We start from the raw sequence: 19,684 nt of genomic DNA on the forward strand, positions 1-19,684 counted from the left end.
CCGCCATGTCCGGCCCCGCTGCCCCGTCGCCATGGCAACCGGGTGTCGCATCGGAAGTAGCGTAAGGGACAGGCCGGAAGTGGCTGCTGGGGCGGAAGCGGCGGCGCGATGGCGGCGGCGACAGCGGGGAGCGGGGCCGGGAGCGGGGCCGCAGGCAGCCCCGAGGCCACCGGCGGGAGCACCGGGGGCGGCGGGTGGCGGCGTCCCCACGGGCCGCTCCAGCGCTACTATGGCCCGTCCACTGCCGAGGCGGCTGAGGCGCCCCCGGACCCCACCGACATCAACGGGCCCCACTTCGACCCGGAGGTGTTCATGACCAAGGTGGGCACGGAGACCCCTCCCGCGGGCACCGCCACCTTGGCGAGGGCTCCCAGGGGCCTCGGGAGGTCCCCGCGGGACCACGTCACGACAGATCTCGATGGGTGGCCCCGACCTTGGCGGGGGAGAACGCCAGGGCCCCCAGAACCTTCGGGGCCCCAGGATCATGAGGGGATCCCATAAAGGGCCTGTTCGAGCACCGTATGGATATGCTTCCCTGGGGACACTGATTCCGTGCGGGATTGGTGCTGAGGTGCTCGGCAGCAGCTGGATTGGGGCAGTTAGCACTGCGCGGGGGGCAGCCCTGCAGGGCAGGGGAGGCTCCTGGGGAACACTTCCATATCCTAGGAGGAATCCAGGGGGGACAGTCAGGGATCCTGCAGGGCAGCTGAGGGTCTCAGATGTACTATGGTGGGCATTTGATCTCAACTGGGGGGCTCCAGAGGGGGCAGTGGAGGGAAGCAGGGGCAGATGTGTGTCTGTTGTCCCCTCAGGTGCGCAGCGAGTGTCCCCTGGGGCAGCTCCTGGCCCGCGAGGCCACACTGAGCCGGGAGATCCGCGCCCTGGACAGCGACATGCAGACCCTGCTCTACGAGAACTACAACAAGTTCATCTCTGCCACTGGTGAGCTGTTCGCTCTGGAGCCTGCTTGATGGCAGCAATGGGAAATGGGGATTTGGGGATGTTCCCTCTGGAGCCTACTGATGGCAGTGATGGGAAATGGGGATTTGGGGGTGCTCAATCTGGAGCCTACTGATGGCAGCAATGGGAAATGGGAGTTTGGGAGGGTTCACTCTGGAGCCTACTGATGGCAGTGATGGGAAAAGGGGATTTGGGAGGGTTCACTCTGGAGCCGACTGATGGCAGTGATGGGAAAAGGGGATTTGGGGGTGTTCCCTCTGGCAGCGCTGGGAAGCTGCCCTGGGGCTTGTGGTGGTTCACTCTGGGGGCCACTGACAGCCAGTGCAGTAACCCGCCTTCTCTAGGGGGTTATGGCTGTTCTGTGTTAATCCTGGGCGGGCTGGGGGGTCCCGGGCAGCCGAGGGACCTGGCACTTGGCTCGTGTCCCCCAGACACCATCCGGAAGATGAAGGTGGATTTCCGGCACATGGAGGCGGAGATGGACGACCTGGCAGCCAACATGGCGGCCATCAGCGCCTCGAGCGCCCGCGTCAGCGCCGCGCTGCAGGACCGGCACCGCCGCGGCGCCCAGCTGGCCGGTACGGAGCGGGGCCGTGCGGGGGGCACATTTATTGGGGTGAATCGTGTGGGGCAGAGGGGCAGATCCGTGGGGTAGAGATCCAGCAGATGGTCCCGCCGCTGTGCCTCATCCCGCTCCCGCTGTGTCCCCACCGCTGACGCCGTGTCCCTGCAGGGGTGCAGGCGCTGCTGCGGAAGCTGCAGGCGCTGGTGGAGGTGCCGGGCGGCTGCGGCGCTGGGCGGGGAACGGAGCCGGCACGGGCCCTGCGCTGCCACGCCCGCGCCCGCGCCGTGCTGCGCCACTACCGGCACCTGCCCTCCTTCCGCGCCATCGAGGACGAGAGCCACGCCATCATGGCCGAGCTGGCCCAGCGCCTCCGCACGCGCCTCCGGTGCGTTCACCCAGAGCCTGCTGATGGCAGCGCTGGGAAATGCAGGTTTGGGGTTGCTCACTCCAGAGCCTGCTGATGACTCCTGTTGCTTATTCCCTGTTTTCTGCCATGCCGCTGTTAACCCTCCCGGCCACCAGGGAGGAGACGCTGGACCCCAAGGAACTCACAGAGTGTGTGGAGATGCTGCTGCAGCTGGAGGAGCCGGCCGAGGAGCTGAGCGAGGAGTTCCTGAGCCAGGCAGGTGCACGCCTCGAGGCCGAGCTGGCGGCTCTGGAGGCCGAGCTGCCCACGGCCGACCCCTCGGGCACGGCCACCACGCCGCCGCCGCCCGCCTCCGACATCCTGGACTTCGTGGACCGCGGCAGCTCGGCCTTCGTGGGCACGCTGTGCCAGCTGGCCGGTTTCGTACCGCGGCGCTCTTCGGCGGGGACACAGGGCGCCTGGAGCCCTTCGCCGCCGCGCTGGCCACCCGCTACTTTTGCGCTGCTGGAGCGGCGGCTGGCGCTGGAGCGCGGCCTGGGCGACACGTCCCTGCTGGTGCGGGCGCTCGACCGCTTCCACCGCCGGCTGCGCTGCGCTGCTGGAGCTGCTGCCCACGGCGCCGATGCGCCGCCGGCGCTGGTGGCCCGGGCCGCCCGTGAGCGCGTCGACCGCTACCTGCGCGCCCTGCAGACCTTCTTCCTGGGCTGCCTGGGTGACGTGCGCCAGGCGCTGGCTGCCCCTCGGCCCCCTGGCAAAGAGGGGCCCGGCCTGCCCGACCTGCTGGCCACGCTGGCCGCCTCCGTGCTGGGTCAGCTCAAGGCTGTGCTGGCCTATGTGCAGCTCTTCACCGCCAGGGATGTCGCCTTCGCCAGCCTGCCCTACTTCAAGGTGAGTGACACGGGGTGGGGCACTTTGCGGGGACAGGCTGAGGGGGCTAGGGGTATTTTAGGGGTCACTGGAGCAATCTGTGGCACAGGGTAGGTTGGAGGTCATACAGGACGGTTTGAAGCCTGTACAGGCCAGTTTTGGGGTGTGACCTGCCCCCCATTTGTGGCACAGGGGGAGTTCTGTGTGACAGCAGTGCGTGAGGGACTGGTGGTGGCCTTCGTGCGCTGGCTGTGCCGCACCGCCCGTGGCTTTGCTGATGGCCCGGCTGAGCGGGGAGCTCCTGCTGCCCCCCCGGCCCTGCTGCTGCTCCTTGCCCGTCTCTGCCTGGACTACGAGAACTCCACCATCAGCTACATCCTCACCCTCACTGATGAGCAGTTCCCACCCCAGGTGAGCGTCTAAATGGCCCTAAGGGCATCCTGCATGTCTGGGAGGGATTTTCAGGGGGGTTCTGCATGGCCTCAAGAGCTCCTGAAGCCCCAAGGACCTGTAAGAGCAGCAGTGATGCTGCTTCAGGCAGAATGTCCCACCTGTCCCCAGTGTGCTCCCAGCACATCAAATGTAGACTCACAGGGAGGGCAGGCATCTCCATGTGTCCCCATGCTCCTCCTGTTGCCAGCGGTGGCAGTGCAGCAGAGGAGGCGTGGGGCTAATGCTGCCTCTGTGTGTGTCCCCAGGACTCGGGGCCGGCGGTGACGCCGGGGCCGGCGCTGTGTGCGGAGGCGCGGGCGGCGGCGCAGCGGCTGCTGGATCACTACGTGCAGGTGCAGGGCGCGGCCGTGGCGCAGATGCTGCGCAAGAGCGTCGAGACGCGCGACTGGCTGGGCACCGTCGAGCCGCGCAATGTGCGCGCCGTCATGAAGCGCGTGGTGGAGGACATCACCGCCATCGACGTGCAGGTCGGCCGACACCCCGGCTGAGGGGGTTGCCCAAGGTCCTTGTGTGGCACTTTGGGGATTCTGGAAGGATGTGGGAGGCTCACAAAGACCTGGAAGGATGCTGGGTGGTTTGGGGGGGGTCCCAGGAGGGGGTTGTGGGTGCTGAGGGTGTGGTGCCACCCACAGGTGGGGCAGCTCTTCGAGGAGGGGGTGAGGCGGGCGCAGAGCAGCGATTCCAGCCGGCGCGCCTTCTCTGTCTACAGCAGCTCGCGGGCACCCGGCCGCTATGCCCCCAGCTACACCCCCAGGTCAGCCCCGCCACCCCTGGGTCACCCTGGCACCCCCGGGCTCCCTATCACTCCTTGAGTATCCACTGCATCTCCCCTGTCACCCTCTTCATGATCCCAGACTGTCCCAGGCATTCTTGACAGCCCTTAGCTGTTCCCATATCCCCAGACTGTCCTAATCACAATCCCTGTTTGTCCCAACAATCCCCATGTTCCTTACAACTGTCCCAGAATCCCCTGGTGATCCCCATCATCCTTGTATCCCTCAGTTGCCTTGTCCCTCCATGTCCTGGGACCATCCTCACATTCCCCTGCCTTTCTGTTCCCAAAAGTATCCCTGCATCCTCTGACCCTCTCCGTGGCCCCTAACAGTCCCTGTGTCCCTGTCCCCACATCCCTGGCTCTGTCAAGTCCCTGACTGTCCCTGTGTCCATGTCCTCAGTGCCCCCATGGACACCCACCTGCTCAGCAACATCCAGAAGCTGTTCTCTGAGCGCATTGACATCTTCAGCCCTGTTGAGTTCAACAAGGTGAGATCATGGGGACACCGCCATGTCCCTAAACATCCCCAGAGGTCCCAAAGTGCCCACCTTCCCACTGGGCACATGTCCCTGGTGTCAGGGCTCAGGGAATTGCTGGGAGCTGATGTCTAGGACAAGGGTGTCCCCAGTGTCCCCTGCCCTAGGACTCTGGGGGGAGGAAAGGGATCACTGTGGGATCAGTGCAGCGACCAGGCCAAGGGTGTCCATGTGCCACACGTCCCCATGCTCAGGAGTTCCCTGGGGAGTGGCAGCCAGGACAAGGGTCCAACATGCCACATGGACACCATCCCTGCGCCCACGTGCCATGTATGCCTGCTGTCCCCTGCCACAGGTGTCGGTGCTGACAGGGATCATCAAGATCAGCCTGAAGACGCTGCTGGAGTGCGTGCGGCTGCGCACGCTGGGGCGCTTCGGGCTGCAGCAGGTGCAGGTGGACGGGCACTACCTGCAGCTCTACCTGTGGCGCTTCGCCTCTGACGAGCGCGTGGTGCAGGGGCTGCTGGACGAGGTGGCCGCCAGCGCCGCCCACCGCTGCCTCGACCCCGTCCCCATGGAGCACAGCGTCGTCGAGCTCATCTGCGAGCGCGGGTAGGATCAGGGACAGGGCCGTGCCACACCCGGGGCCTGTTACACCTCTGGGGACACACCTGGGCCCTCTGAGTCCCTGCACATACATGAGGGCACTCTGTGTGTCCTTCCCAACATGAGTGTCCTCACAAGGATGTCCTTGTCACACCATGTTGTTCAAACCCCCCCTTCCCCACTGCTTCCCCAGCCCAGTGACACAGTGTCATCCCCTCACCCTGGTGACATCCCCTCGTGCCTGGAGACAGCCCCTTTGTCACTAATAAATTATGTGTGAGTTGAATTGTGTCCCTGTTTGTGCCTGGAGGGTGGGAGCTGGCCCTGCACACAGTGGGGTCCCACCTGCAGCTGGGCTGACAGCACAGAGACAGGGGCTGGGCACTGAGCAATGTCCCCAATGGACCCACAGCCACGAGGGCCCCAAACTTTAAAAATCAGCCTCCAAAAATCAGCAGCCTCCATGGATGCTACAAAGTGCTGGGGAACCCATAGGGACTAAGATCTTCCATAGGAGATCAGAAGTTCTCCCCAGATAGGACATTCTTGCCTCAAGGAATCAGCACAAAAGAGACAGACTCCAAACCCTCAATTTCTGTAACAAAAAGCTGAGAGGAGCCCAGAGATGATTAAACTCACTTTATCCAACAGTGTTTGGCCAACTCAGAAGCTTTTGTACAAGAAATCGCGGTCGCACGGATACAGACCTGGATACACAGGGCAGCCAATGGAAACACAGGCACTCCATGGGTACAGACAGCAATAACCAGACCTGGATCTACAGAGCAACCCTAGCAGCACAGACACTCCACAGATACAGATCTGCACATACAGAGCAGCCCCAGCATACAGACACCAGTGTATTAAAATACAAAACTTTTAAAATTTAATTTAAAAACAAAATTTAATATTCTTTTTCTTTTGAAGAAGATCTGCTGGCAAACAGTGCGTTGGCTACAAACACACAGAGAGGATCATGTCCCCTCACACAAAGCACAGTATCTACTGGGTTTTTACAGGGCTGGGCTGGGTGCAGAAGGAATGACTGAACCACCACGGACTCCTGGAATGGGAAGGCTGAGCTGGAATTTTTGGTTCAATGAAATTGGGTTGGCCAGAGTCCAGTTAGCAGTGGCTCATTGAACAGGAAGTGCTGCACAGGCCGAGACAACGAGCTGATGCTGAGCCACAGCCAAGGGTGAACAAGAGGGATTAAGTATAAAAACATCCTCTCAAATCCCATCAGGCCTCACAGATGGAATTTCACTGAGAAACAAAAAAAATCTGCCAAAACCCTTGCAGAGTTTCTCCTATTAAGGCCTAGAGCTGGCTCACACACTTGCAGGTCCTTGGGGACATGGTCACACCTTGGTCACCTCTCTCCACAGCTGGCAGAACATCACTGAGACCCTCATGGTGTTCCTGCCCCAGCTGTGCCAACGTCAGCCATGCCCAGCTGATGGACACCACCACACAGGTGGGGACAGAGCAACAAATCCCTTTGGGATTGCAGGAGATGAAGAGCACACCTGGGAACACCTTCCTGAGAAGAGCAGTGAAGCAGGCCAGACTGTGCCCTGGTGCAGTGGTCCCTGGCTGTCACTGACCTCGAGAGCAGCACAGACGTACAACTGAGGAATGGCAGGGCCTGCCAGGCCTGTGTGACAGAGAGGGGGAGAATCCCATAGCTTCAGGTGACACCCCTCCCGCGCTGAAGGTCTGAGTCCATGCCAGCTCCAAGCTAAGGGTACGAGAGAGGCACTTCCTGGGGCAGCACCTTGTGGCTTGGCCTGACAGAAACCAGCCCCGCAAACCAAGGCGCAGGAACCCAGGAAAAGCTGCCATTTATTCAATGCTAGAACCTAAATATTAAAGTGAAGAGTGACTCCTTCCTCACCTGGACACAGGAAGGCACACCTGCTGCACACCTGCGCTCACCTCAGGGCTTCTTGAGGCCACAGGGCAGCCCCAGGGCTGGCTTGGCCACCACGGAGGGCGGGGAGTGCCACACGGCCGAGCTCGTGCGCTTGAAGTAGCGGGGTTTGTTCTTGTAGAAGATGTCCTCCAGCTTGGGGCTGGAGATGGCCCCAAACAGCGCGTCCAGGTCAGGGGGGTTGTAGTACTGCCGGATCACAGCCTGGCTGAGCAGATTCCCTGCAGGAACAGATGAGGCTTGTGTTAATTTTGTTCACTGGGATTGCTGTGTAGGCTGTTGTATGCGGCGTGTCCCCACTCAGCTCATCTCTCACCACCCCAAGGCAGCTTAGCAGTGTATTTGTCCCCCATCACGTTGTGACAAGATCCCCAAGTAGTGGAGGAGCCCCTGATTCCACACAGAATCATAGAATGGTTTGAGTTGGAAGGGATTTTAAAACTCATCTAATTTTCAACACCCTGCCATGGGCAGGGACACTTTCCACTAGACCAGGTTGCTCCAAGCCCCTGTCCAGTCTTGGACACAGCAGGACTCATTTCATGCTCCTCCAGGCAGGAGGAGCTGGGCAAAACCCCACAGCAGCTCCCACAGTCTGCTGGGGGTCCTGGACACACAGGACCCCCCACACCCCCCCCATACACATACCAGTGGCCCAGGCAGGGACAGGCTTGCGTGGCTGGCTCTCGTCATCTGTCGAGTCGTCGCTGTTCAGGTCCATCCCATAGTCATTGGAACTTGTCAAAGGCACCTTGAATTCTTTTCTGCTCTGAGGAGTCATCTCGTATGAGTTGCAGGCAGGGGAGTTCTAGAAGGGAAATACATTCCACAGGTGTTGGGTGCAGCAGCATCATCAGGCTCCAAGCTACAGCAGAACCAGCTTGTTCCCCCCACCTCCTGCTCTGTCACCTCAGAGCAAACCCTGAGTCTGGCAGGTCTCAAGTTTGGACCTGAGAGCTTGACCCAAGTTCCAAAGCTGTGACCCAATGGTGGCTGTGCATGGCCTTCTCCTGTTTAATTAGGCTGATTAATTTGCCATCTGTGGCACGAGCACACAGCAGTAGATGAAGCTAGTGGGTCTAATAGAACAGAGCTCCACTCCAGCCAAGCCAAGGTTAGCTGGAGGTTTTATGTCGCTGGAGCAGAGTCACATGCTCTAAACACTCTGCAACCCAACTTCTGGGCTTGATTAATGATATAAAACTGCTAATTGCTGTACAGAGAACCTGCCCATCAGCTCAGCCAAATCGAGCTCACGCTAATGGGAGCTGCATGGGCACAAAGTGTAAGGGCAGGAGAAAACCTTCAACTGCAAATTTCAGGTTTTTTCAACTGGAAATTTTCAGCAGAAATTCTATTTGCATTCAATAAATGAGTCTCTGGAGAGTTGGACACAGTTGTCCTTCCCCACCAGAGACCTGCTTGATGGCTTTGTGTCCAGTGACATAAACTCCCACCCACTGGGCCTGCACTTTAAGACCCTGAGCACTGCAAGGAGACAAGAGCCTCCTGTTTGTTGTCAATGTTCAGGACATGAACATACACCCGCAGGATTCTCCAGAGCCAAACCACCACCATTGCACATGGCTCTGCTGCCACCTTGTGGCTATTTCCAAATTTGACCTGAAATAAAACTTTCAGCACTTTCTGCCCCTGAGGTCCTTCCAGTATTTAAGAGGCATTTAAGACAGCTCCAACACTTGCTGTCTTATCCAAAGCCAGGAATCCTGTCCAATCCCTCCTACTTCCCTTCCCTCTGTCATTGAAATATGCACAGTCAACCCTAGATAACCAGGATTTAAAGAATTCCTGTGTTATTGGAAAGGCAGATAAAAGCAGAGGGTGGAACTGCCCGAGGCAAGAGTGGGTCAGTGTTGGGACTGAACTCTGCTGTCACCCCTAAGGACCCATCCCCAGTTACCTCCTTGTTCTCCTGGAGTGGTGCCCGGGCATTGTCTTTGGCCTTTTGCTCCTCTGACAGTTTCTTCTGCTCTTCCTCCTGCCTCTTCTCAGCCAGCATCTTCTGCTCCCTCTGCCAGGTGACACCCACAGGATTACCCTTGGGGACTACACTGCCAACCCAGCCACTCATCTTTGTGACAGGCAAAATATTCAAGCACCTCATTCTAGCTGTTCCTCATGCTGCTGAGGAGCACTTGGGACACGGTGCAGCTTCCTCAGAAGGACACAAACACACTGACGCCCATGCCAGAGCATCAGCTGCCTTTCCCTGACAAAGCCAGGGTTCCCACCTTGGAAAACTTGCTGCTGACTTTATCTTGGGGCTATGAAAGCCAGAAACCAGGTGACCACCTGCAGAAGTCTGTGTTACTGATCTTGGCCTCCTTCTAGACTAGTAAACAGTATTTTTAGAGGCCAAGTCTCCCCATGGTACTGTAACCGTGCCACACAGGTCTGACTTCCTGCTCAGAAGTGCCCCAGAAGGGTCTTCAGGGCTCCCCACAGCATCCCAGCTGAGCTGCTCCAACAGCAACAGCTGCCAAGGCTGGACTGTGTGGCTCTATCCCTTCCCAGAAATCAATCACTCACCTCCTTCTTCTCCATCTCCATCCGGAGCCGCTCCTTAGCAGCCGCTTCTTCCTTCTGCAGGCGGGCGGCCCTCTCCTGCTGCTCCCGGAGCCTGGGAAGCACAGCACAGGCCCTCACTCCCAGAGCCACACCAGGGCCCTCCCTCACTCACAGTTCTTCAGGCACTCCCCACCACAGCCCTGACATCCCTGAGCCCAGAGTTCCTCCTTGGCAGCTCAGCACCAGCAACAGCCCAGAGCTGTGCTGCCAGGTCACTGCAGCTCCCTGCTGCTCCAGCCTTCCACTCCTGCCCTCTGCTCTGGCTGTGTTTCAATCCCATCCCAGAATTTGGTACATAAATGGGGATTTTGCCTTACTTTTCTGCCTGGATCCGCTCCTGCTCCCTTTTCCTCTCCAGTTCTCTCTCTGCAGCCAGCTGTCTCTCCCGCTCCTGTTCCGCCTGCCTCTGCTCAGCGATCCTCCGGGCACGCTCCTGCTCCTCTTCCCTCTTCCTCTGCATCAGCTCCCTGCGCCGCCGTTCCTCCTCCTCCTGGAAGCACAGGCAGGAGTCACTCACCTGACAGGCGCAGGCTCCAGGGAAGCACCAGGAACCTCTCACTTGACCCAAATCCCCATCACTACATGGCAGGGAAACATCTTGGGGGTAAATTCCCAGTGCCCAAGGCAGATGGATGCCCTGTCCAGCTCTGCCTGTGGGACAGAACAGGCACACAGACACACACACACACACCTGCTGCAGAGCTCTTTGTCTCCTGGCCTCCTCCTCTTGTCTGCGCCGGGCCTCAGCTTCCTCCATTTTCCTGGCAGCCACTCTCTTCTTGATCTTCTCCTCTGCCAGCCTTTCTTCCCTCACCTGGAGCACACACAGACCCAGTCTCAGGTAGGACAGCACAGCAGGACCTCTCACAGGGCAAACCCTCCCTCCTTTTCCCTCAGCAACCTGTGAGGGGGCCTGTGCTCTGTTTTAAAAAGGTCATATTTAGGGCAATGACCTTGTTTTGCATCTTCCCAGGAAGAGCTGACCATTAGAATATAAGCTCAGAGCCATGCAACCAGACAGGCAGCTGGGGATAATGAAAGCAGACAAATGACCACTAGGCCCCTGCACAAATTGCCTGGAAGTCTGGGATCTGAGGAAGGCTCTGGAGGAAGGATGCTTGCTTTCCCCTGTCCAGCTAGCTATTAGTCAGCTGGGAAAAGCAGCAAATAAAACCTTGGGGCCATTAGGCCATCTTTATCTACTGCAAGTCTTTCTCCCATCTACCAGAGCATTAATAAAGCCCATTTAGATTCCTGATTATAGAAAAACAGGAGTTCAGCTGCCATTTGCTGTAGCCAAAGAAAGGCTGTCCCTAGGATTATCAAGGCTCTAGAAAGTTCTTTATTCAACTACTCTTTGGTTCAGCCTCTGTGCCCCTTTCCAGAGAGCACATTTCTGTGGTGCCAACTGCCTCAGTGGCTACTGATTGTCCCAAATAAGCTCTGCAGGGGCTTTACCTTCTCAGTCTTCTCATCAAACAGCGCAATCTTCTGCTCGATCCTCCTCTTCCTCTCCTTCTCCATCTCCTCCGCCCGCTCCCGGGCTTGCAGCACCTTGCGCAGGCGTTCCTCGCGCTTCCTGAGGACACAGCCCGGGAAGGTGAGCTCCCCCCAGCTCAGCACAAGCCCAAAGAGACACAGCAGGAAATTCAATGGCCCAAATTCCACATTCATTTAAGCACCAGCCATGTTTAAGCTCTGTCAGAAAGTGGGGGCTCAAAACAAAAAGCTGCACCAGTGGGCAGCAAGGACAGTCAATGCTTTGTATCAGCATTCCAGGGATACCCCAAGGACAAACACTGCCTGTGTCCATAAGAGTTTCTGCTGCTTGCACAGTTCCCGCAAGATGAAACACCTGGACTCAGGAACCTACAGGTGGCCAAGAGCAGTGTGACCACATCTACTCACAGCTTTGCCTCTCCGAGTCGCCGTTTCCTCTCCTCCTCCACCTTTTGCCTTCTCAGCTGCTCAGCTTCTTGCTTCTTCCGCAGAGTCTCCAGCTTCTGCCTCTCCTTCTCCTGAGGGGAATTGAATACCATTGTACCCACTGGCCAGAGCTCTATCCCACCTCAGCTGCTTTGGGCAAGGGCCCAGAGGTGATAGCCAGGAGCTGAAGGCAGGAATACAGGATGGTGACAGCCCTGGAGCAGAGCTCAGGCAGCCTGTGACCTGGTCACGAATGGACACAGGCAAGGAAAACACTGGTGTGAATCTCAGGGAGCAAAAGGAGAAGCTGAAGTGTTGAAACAGGAGCACACACAGCTCTGGAAGCCCAGGCAGCATCCTCAGGGACTGCAGGCAGGCAGCCCCGTGCTTTCTTTTGGTACAAAGGAGCCACCAAGCAGCGCTAATGGCTGGCACGGCTCCCGCTCCCTGCGGCGAGCGCGGGGACAGATGGTGCTCCAGGAAACACCTTGAGCTCCTGCTGGCGCCTGCACCTCCCACCAGGCTCGCTCTGGGGGTGAACCACGAGCACTCCCAGAGCTCCCAGCCTGCTCTGGCATGCAGCCAGACCCGTGTGCCAGCCAGAACCAGGGGCTTTCTCCTCTTTCTCCTGACCCAGCCCAGGCACACTGTCAGCCAGGCGAGCGAGATCCAGCCACCATTACAACCACAGCGAATGGACTGACATCAACCCACTCCGTGCCAAAGCAGGCCTGGTCTCAGCACAAACCCACAGATCTGCATGGGCTTTATCCATGGGAATCCTTACACTGGGCTCCATGCTGTAAGTGCTTGGTGTTGTCAGCATCCAAACTGGTTAATATAAAACTAACAATTATATCTTATTGCTCTGCTGCTATTTAGTTATGTTTAGCTCCCACATGGAAAATCTCCCGAGGGGGAGCTGCCTGCACTGGAATGAAACCTAAATCATTCCACAAACTGACAGCAGCAGAGGAAGCACTCTCTAGCCACAAGACTTTTTTCTCATCCTATTAACTCCTTTGTAGCACTGACACTAACATCAGCAGGGGCGCAGCGAGATTGAAGCTGGAATCTTTCACTGCTTCCCAGTGACCTCCCCTGACCTGCTGGAGCACAGCCAGCCTCTGAGCAGAGCTCTAGGAAGCTCTGCTAGATGCAGGAATACCAATTCCTGCATCTTGCCCCCCTCTTTCTCCCTCTCAGCTCTCCTGCAAGGGGAAACCAGCCCCAGAGCTGCCTACTTTGCAGGTGAGTTGTTGGGTATCAGAAGTATGAGCAATTCCTGCTTGGCACACGGCTTCCAGCATGGCTCTGAGTGAATCCAGGAAGCTGCACCCCTGTCTAGAACCAGCTCTCAAATCCCTCCCTCCCAAACTGATCCTGGCTTGGAAAACCAGGGCCTTGGAAAGCTCCCTGGGGTAGTGCAGGAGCACCTGTCTGTCTGGACCAGCCAAGGTGTGCTGCTGGTCCCAACAGGATCCATCAGTGATGTTGATGCCTGCTCAATCTGGACATCAGCAGTTGTCTGACTGGCCCCACATCCAGGACAGCCTGATGTTTTCTCCTGCCTCAAGGGTTTGGAAAACCTCCAAAGTTTGAATATAAGAGGCATTTGCTCAATCTCACTCCTAGAAAGGAGACCTGGGATCAGGCCAGACCTTAGAAAAGGAGACCTGGCTTCAGTTATCAATACAATTCAACATTCACAATCCACTCAACTTCCGTTTCACAGTTTTCATCTCTGACTGTTACTTGCCAATAGCTCAGGAGAATGATGCAGGAATAAAGCTTGGAGTTCAAACTGGAATTCTTCACTAAGCTGACTAACCACAATTTTATTTATTTACGTGTAAACAGAGCCCTTCAAATCACTCAGTTTCAAATGGGTTGCAAAGCTCCTCTCATAGCTGTGCTTTAAGTTAGGCACTTAATGAAACCACCATGTACTGGCTTAGAGCAGAGCCTCCTCTTACCTTGGCATCAGCCTGGAGAGGGGTGTTGTACCTGATGAAGGATTTTATGACTCCATTCCTCCCCACAGAGCTCGGTGTCATGAGGAGCTGGTTCTTCTGCACAGTGTGCAGGAACGTTTTGAATGGACGCACCACCTGGGGGAGGAACACCAAAGTGTGAGTGAAGCTGGGTAAAAAAGGGTCTTGGTGAGGCATTCCAGGGTTACAAGGATCTCACCCTGCTGGCTGGGAGGACTGGGGATGGGGTCTTCTTCCTGAGAGGCGACAGCCCTCCCTCCTCTGCCTGCAGGTGGTCGTAGCGCTCGTCCACGGCTCTCTTGTAGCTTGGCTTCCTCCTGTGAGACAGCACAGGCTGTGAGACACACCAGGCAAATCCTCCTCATGCCTCCAAGTCAGAGCTGGAAAGGGCCATGAACTATCCCGGCCTTGAGAGAGATTCCAGTGTGGGCAAGCCCTGGCACAGGGTGCCCAGGGAAGCTGTGGCTGCCCCATGCCTCAAAGTGTCCAAGGCCAGATTGGTTGGGGCTCGGAGCAACCTGGGATAGTTGAAGGTGTCCCTGCCTAGGGCAGAGGGTGGCACTGGATGGGCTTTAATGTCCCTTCCAATCCAAATCAGTCTGTAATTCTAAGATCGTGCACGCACAGTTAGCCAATAAATAAAATCCTAATGCAATAGAAAATAAAAATGAAATCATACAATCATGGAGGCAGGAAAAACTTATTTGCAGAAGTTTCACAAATACTGAAGGCCAGTGAACAACATCCCAGCACTGAACCTGTCTGGAACAGGGCCACAGCCTGCCTGAGACACTTCCAACTAGGACATACCTGGCACTCTGGGGTGGCTCCAGGGTCCCCCCATTCTTATTTAAGTTGTTTTCTGAAAGAGAACAGTTACACGGTGAGTTCTAGCAGGAAAAATCCCCCCAGCACAGGTTTGACAGCAGAGAAGGGATGTAGCAGCTCACTGAACAGCAAAACCACCTGCAGGAGTGGGCACAGCAGGACCTGGCCCACATGGCACCGTTCCCACCTGGAAACTCCAGACAAAGCAGAGCTGCCTAAAGCTGTCTGGGTTCTGCACAGCTTCAGCAACAGAGCTCAACTGGGCCTCCCACAACCCTCCAGCCTCATTACAACCATCTCCATGTGCTTGCCAGGATGGAAATAACTCCAGCACAGAGTTTTCTCACTGCTAATTGCCTGAAACAAATCCCTGCTCATCAAACATTAATTAATCTTTCAAACTGAGCTCTCAAATTAACCAGTCAATCTTTCCAGCTTCCCAGTCAGCCTCCCAAAATGATAACTTCCCAAAGTGCTGCCCCCAAACCCTCTGGAATTACCACTGCTATGCTGCTCCTGGGGCTGCCCGTGTTTGCTGACTGTGTGGGAGCGAAGGGACATCCGAGGGTTTTGGGATTCCTGTGGGAAAAGCAAAGGGGTTTCAGAACAATCACACATGGAAACTGTTCCTGGTTCAGATTGTGGGGTGGCTCTGACACGGGTACGGACAGTGGCATTACCAGGGAATGCCAAACCAGCTCCTGGCAAAGCCCTGGATGCTGCATCACCAGGAGAGGCAGGGACATTAACACGAGCATCTGCGCTGCTTAAACTCAACCAGCTCATCAACTATTAAGGCCAGGAGCCTTCCAAGCTGTGCTGCTGGAGCTCTGGCCAGAGCCAGCATGCCCATATCCCTGAGCAGGGACGAGCGGGGAGCCTGGAGACAGCAGGCAAATGGCTCACTTCCATGATTTATCTGTTTGTTATGGGATACCCATCGCTGCTCTGCCTCTGCACTTAGGCTCTGCTGGGATAATGGGTTGTGGTTCTGGAATTGCTCTCTCCTAGCAGCACCAGCATTACCTCCTGGTCAGCACTTCACAGTGCTGCACTGGGAAGAGAAGAAAAGGGATTGATGGAGAATTCATCCTCCCCAATTGCTTCTGCAGGGCCTAGAAAAACTGACTTTGAGTTTCTGCACACCCATAACAGCTCTCCTTGTTTTCACAAGCGCTTCAGGTCACTGCTCTGCTCCATTAATTCAGGCTCTGCTCATTGAAATTTATTCTGGACAAAACACTGACATGATCCCAGGATTACTTCCTTAGTGAGGATTGTGGAGAAAAAGGTTTTGACCCTAATAATACTAAAAAGTTTACATGTGTGTCCAAACTAAAAAGTGTTGAACTACCTGCAGGATTAACCAAAAGGTCAAAAGAAGCTTAAAAAATACAGTGTGCAAACCATGACACCAGCTGAACCAAATTCCCTGAACTGTAAGTTTTTTTATCCGTAAAGATTGGGGACTGAATCTTCACACAATGATCTCTAGCAAGAGGTTAAAAAAGAAGAGCCAAGCAGGACTCAATCCTGAGGTCAGGCTCAGGGTGGTGTGCAACAATTTCAACAGATTTAGGAAAGAGTAAAGTCAGAGAATCTTGCAAACATCTGAGCTTGTAACACCCTTCTGACAGAGCACCTGTACCCAAAGCCATGGGTCACATGCGCTCATTTCCCAAAGAAAACATTGCTGGTTTTGGTTTTGCTGGTTCTGAAATGTTGTGATTAAGACTTTCCCTAGTCTGAGTACCAGAACCACAGAGGCTTGGATGGGCTCGTGCACCTCTAAGCCAGATGTTCTGTGCCTTCCTCACTCTCTGCCATGGGGACAGGTTACAAAGTCTGACAACCCCCAGCCAGAACTCCCACATTTCCCAGTAAGGTGTAATTCTGCACATTTTTCTCCCAGATCCACACAGGCACAAATGCTTTTAATCCCTGTCCAAGTCTTACCAGCTTGGAGGGGGTGGAGGGTCCAGGAGGAGGCCTAGGAAAAAAAAGAAAGATGAAAGGGGCTGTGCTTAGCAAAACTGAGGAAGCTGGGAAGCCACTTGGATTTTACACCAAGAATGGCAGTGAGAAAGTCCTGCAAGCAGGGTAGTGAGGATAAATAATTAAATAAATAACTGAGAGCATTCTCACCCAGTTTTGACAACAGTTTCCTCATCCTCTGGCACACTTATGGAGCTGGAGGCTGTGGGAGAGGAAAAAACACACCTGAGCTGTAAGGCTGGGCTGCAGCCAAGGATCTGGAGAGACAAGGAGCTCCAGACACTGCAGAAGGGTTTGTCCTGCCCTGGGGCAGGGTGGGGCACGGGAGCACACCCAGGTGGCACTGCAGGAACATGGCCAGCAGTTCCAGTGCAGGAAAGCAGTTTTCAATTATGGATGAGTTCAGGGTGATATTCCACGAGCTGGCATTAATGGGCTTGGGCTTATCTGCAGGGACCTGACTGGACATCAACAGCAGTTAGAGCCAGCCTTATTTACAGTGGGAATGCTACTTCCCAAGCCAGCATTTCAGCTGGCTCTGCTGCACTGAGCTCAGGAGCTCTGTCACAGCCAGAACCTGCCATGAATAACCACAGACTGGTTGGGGTGGGAAAGGACCTTAAAGCTCATCCAGTCCCACCCCCTGCCTTGAACAGAAACACCTTGCACTAGCCCAAGTTGCTCCAAGCCCTGTCCAACCTGGCCTTGGACACTTCCAGGGATGGGGCAGCCACAGCTTCTCCATCAACACATGCCAGGACCTCGCCTCCATCAAATGGAGGAATTCTTTCCATATATCCCATCTAAATTTCCCCTTTTTCAGTTTGAACCCATTTCCCCTTGTCCTGTCACTCCAGTTCCTGATGCAGAGTCTCTCTCCAGCTTGTTTGTTTAATAATTCCAGCAGTTTAGATGAGACTGTCCTAGCCTAAACCTGCCTCTGCCACCAACTGTAAAATTGTGGGAGACTTTTAGTCTACAAAGTCCAGCCTCAAAATTCCCTTCTCAAGCAAACTCTAGAACCAGCAGCCAGATCCTGCTAAGGAGAAGGGAACTGGTGGGAATTTCACCTTGTAGGAAACAGGAAGGACTTTAGGAGAATCCATTACCCCTTTTGGCTCCCCAAATCCTTCTCAGCTTGGCCAGCTGTTCCCACAGAAATGGGAAGACCAGCAGACCAGAGGAGCTGTGGCTGCTCCATCTCTGGAAGCATTCAAGGCCAGGTTAGATGCAGCTTGGAGTGACCTGGGTAATCTTTAAGGTCCTTCCAACCCAAACCATCCTGGGATTCCAAGATTAACAACTTCTCACAGCAAATCAGCAATGGTTAAAGCTACATTGAAACAGAGACACTGAGGCTGATCTCCCAGGTGATTTACAAGGCTGAAGTCAGTTACCTGGGTTTCTATGCTCATGGGGGGTTCCAGAAAGCCAGGGAGGACTTCCATGAGGAATTGCAGCCCTGGAAGATCAGCTGCCACCCCCACACTGAAGACCCAGGAAGCAGAATCCCCTCCATGACGCCCAAACTCACCATCCACAGAGCTGGAGGACATGGATCTCTTCTGAGTCGCCCTCTTCTTGCCCGCTGCCCTGGCGGTGGATGCCCGGATCATGCTCTCCCTCTTGCTGGCCAAGGAGTATTTCTCTGCCAGGGAGGTTCTGCGGCTCAGGGAGGGTTTCCCCATCAGGCTCCGGCGCACGGAGCGGCGGCTGGGCCTGGAGCCGGTCGGAGTCCCTGGGCTGCTCCTCAGGGGCTGGGAGGGCTCCTGAGCCTGGCTGTGTTCCCGTGGGAAGCCATCCCCCTCCTTCCGGTCCAGCCCCTGGGCTCAGGATGACGGTGACATTGGCTGCCCTGGCTGGCTGTGGCTCGGGAGTACAGGGCACCACCAGCTCAGGGGCTGTGGGCATCAGAGGCGATTTGGGAGCACTGTGTTCCTCGGGAGAGCAGTTCCCTGAGTTCGTGGGGAGCAGCTTTGCCAGCTTTGTCCCGCTCCTCTGGAGAGGCACTGCAGTACCAATGTGGTCAGCTTCCACCCAAGGATCCTTCCCTGCTGCCTGCAGGGCAGTAGGGGTCTCAGGAACCACCTTGGAGCTTATGGCAGAGGCTGCAGCCCGGGACCGTGTCACACGCAGTGGTGGAGAGTCTTCCTTGGCCTCGGCCCTGCTGAGTTCCAGGTTTTCTTTGTTCTTGAGCCGCTGAGAAGATCGAACAGAAGGTCTGCTGCTGCCGTTCCTCCTCCTCCTGGAGAGGCTGATCACAGGAACAGTGGGTGAGATGGGAACAGCACGAGTCCTTCCGGGCACACACAGGTGTGGAGCCAAAACACCTGCGCTGGGCCCAGGAGACACAGAGCTGCACAAAGCAGCTAACGCAGACAACAATCAAAGGATGAAATGGCTTTAAGCAGAAAGATAATAGACAGAGACACGGGGACATAGAACCAAGCAACAATAAAAGCACTTCTCGTGAGAATCAAAATCCAATGTTTTTCGGCCAACAGTGCCCCAAGCACAGGGTCTGACCAGACCTTTAACACCAGCGGGACGAAGGAAGGGGAGCTCCCTCTGAACAAAGCAGGGCATCGCCAGGACATGCTCTGTGGAGGGTATTGTTTCCCTGAACCCTTGGCAGCAGTTCTGTTCAGCCTCGTACGGGCTCCCTCCCTTCTCCAGGCCCCGAGGACACCCTCTGCGCTCCCCCTTTCCACAGGGGCTCCCCCATCCCCGCTCCCGCCGCCCCTCACCGCTTCCTGCCGGGCTCCTGCTCTTCCTGTAAGACCGACAGCCGCTTCCTCCGCTGCCGTTTCTTCTGCGACGGCGTCTTGGGCATCAGCTCGAGCTCCTCGCTGTAGTTGCTAGAGAGGAAGAGGAGATCAAAGCGGGATCAGCGCGAAGGGCGGCCGGTAGGGGCCGGGGCCTAGCGGGGTATGCAGGTACCTGACAAACATCTTGACCGCCTCCTCGTAGATCTCATCCAGCCACACCATATCGGTCTCGTCCACCTGCCGCAGGAACTGGGCCAGACGCCGGTCGCCCTCTGAGGGCAGCTCCATCGTCTGCGCCGCGAGCGCCGCATACCTCATCGCCGCCGCGGCCTCCTTCGCCGCCATCGCTTCAGCGCCAACGGCCGCGCGCGCGCCGCACGCCGTTCAAACACGGCCCCGCCCCCCGCCACAGCCAATCACCGCCCGCCGCCCCCCCACGGCCCCTCCTTCCCATTGGCTGCCAAGACAAGGGCTCGCACTCGGCGCCGCTCTGCTAGCCCGTCTCTATGCTTCTGGAGGACTCGGCTCAGGAGGCGGGGCTTGAAGAGGCGGGGCCACAGGCGGCTTCCTTTAATAGCTGAC

General features: G+C 56.5%; 2 protein-coding genes across 2 annotated transcripts; one reads left to right on the plus strand and one right to left on the minus strand.

Moving 5' to 3' along the window:
• The first annotated feature begins 108 nt into the window (after positions 1 to 108).
• VPS51 (VPS51 subunit of GARP complex) lies at positions 109 to 5,348 on the plus strand. Its single transcript, XM_030949411.1, is given in 12 exon segments — positions 109 to 321; positions 813 to 942; positions 1,392 to 1,538; positions 1,694 to 1,910; positions 2,048 to 2,312; positions 2,315 to 2,386; positions 2,388 to 2,780; positions 2,952 to 3,170; positions 3,458 to 3,679; positions 3,845 to 3,966; positions 4,388 to 4,475; positions 4,819 to 5,348. Coding segments are annotated over 12 exon segments (2,349 nt in total). The 3' UTR covers positions 5,080 to 5,348.
• Positions 5,349 to 5,693: 345 nt separating this feature from the next.
• On the minus strand, positions 5,694 to 19,501 carry LOC115904628 (inner centromere protein-like). Its single transcript, XM_030950151.1, is given in 19 exon segments — positions 5,694 to 6,726; positions 7,008 to 7,223; positions 7,651 to 7,810; positions 8,924 to 9,034; positions 9,553 to 9,643; positions 9,909 to 10,081; positions 10,283 to 10,405; positions 11,050 to 11,170; positions 11,500 to 11,609; positions 13,494 to 13,628; positions 13,711 to 13,828; positions 14,322 to 14,373; positions 14,840 to 14,918; positions 16,296 to 16,329; positions 16,485 to 16,536; positions 17,869 to 18,158; positions 18,160 to 18,588; positions 19,082 to 19,192; positions 19,275 to 19,501. Coding segments are annotated over 18 exon segments (2,577 nt in total). The 5' UTR covers positions 19,448 to 19,501; the 3' UTR covers positions 5,694 to 6,726; position 7,008.
• Positions 19,502 to 19,684: the final 183 nt, after the last annotated feature.

This window comes from Camarhynchus parvulus, chromosome 5, assembly GCF_901933205.1.
Source record: "Camarhynchus parvulus chromosome 5, STF_HiC, whole genome shotgun sequence".
Classification (NCBI taxonomy): domain Eukaryota; kingdom Metazoa; phylum Chordata; class Aves; order Passeriformes; family Thraupidae; genus Camarhynchus; species Camarhynchus parvulus.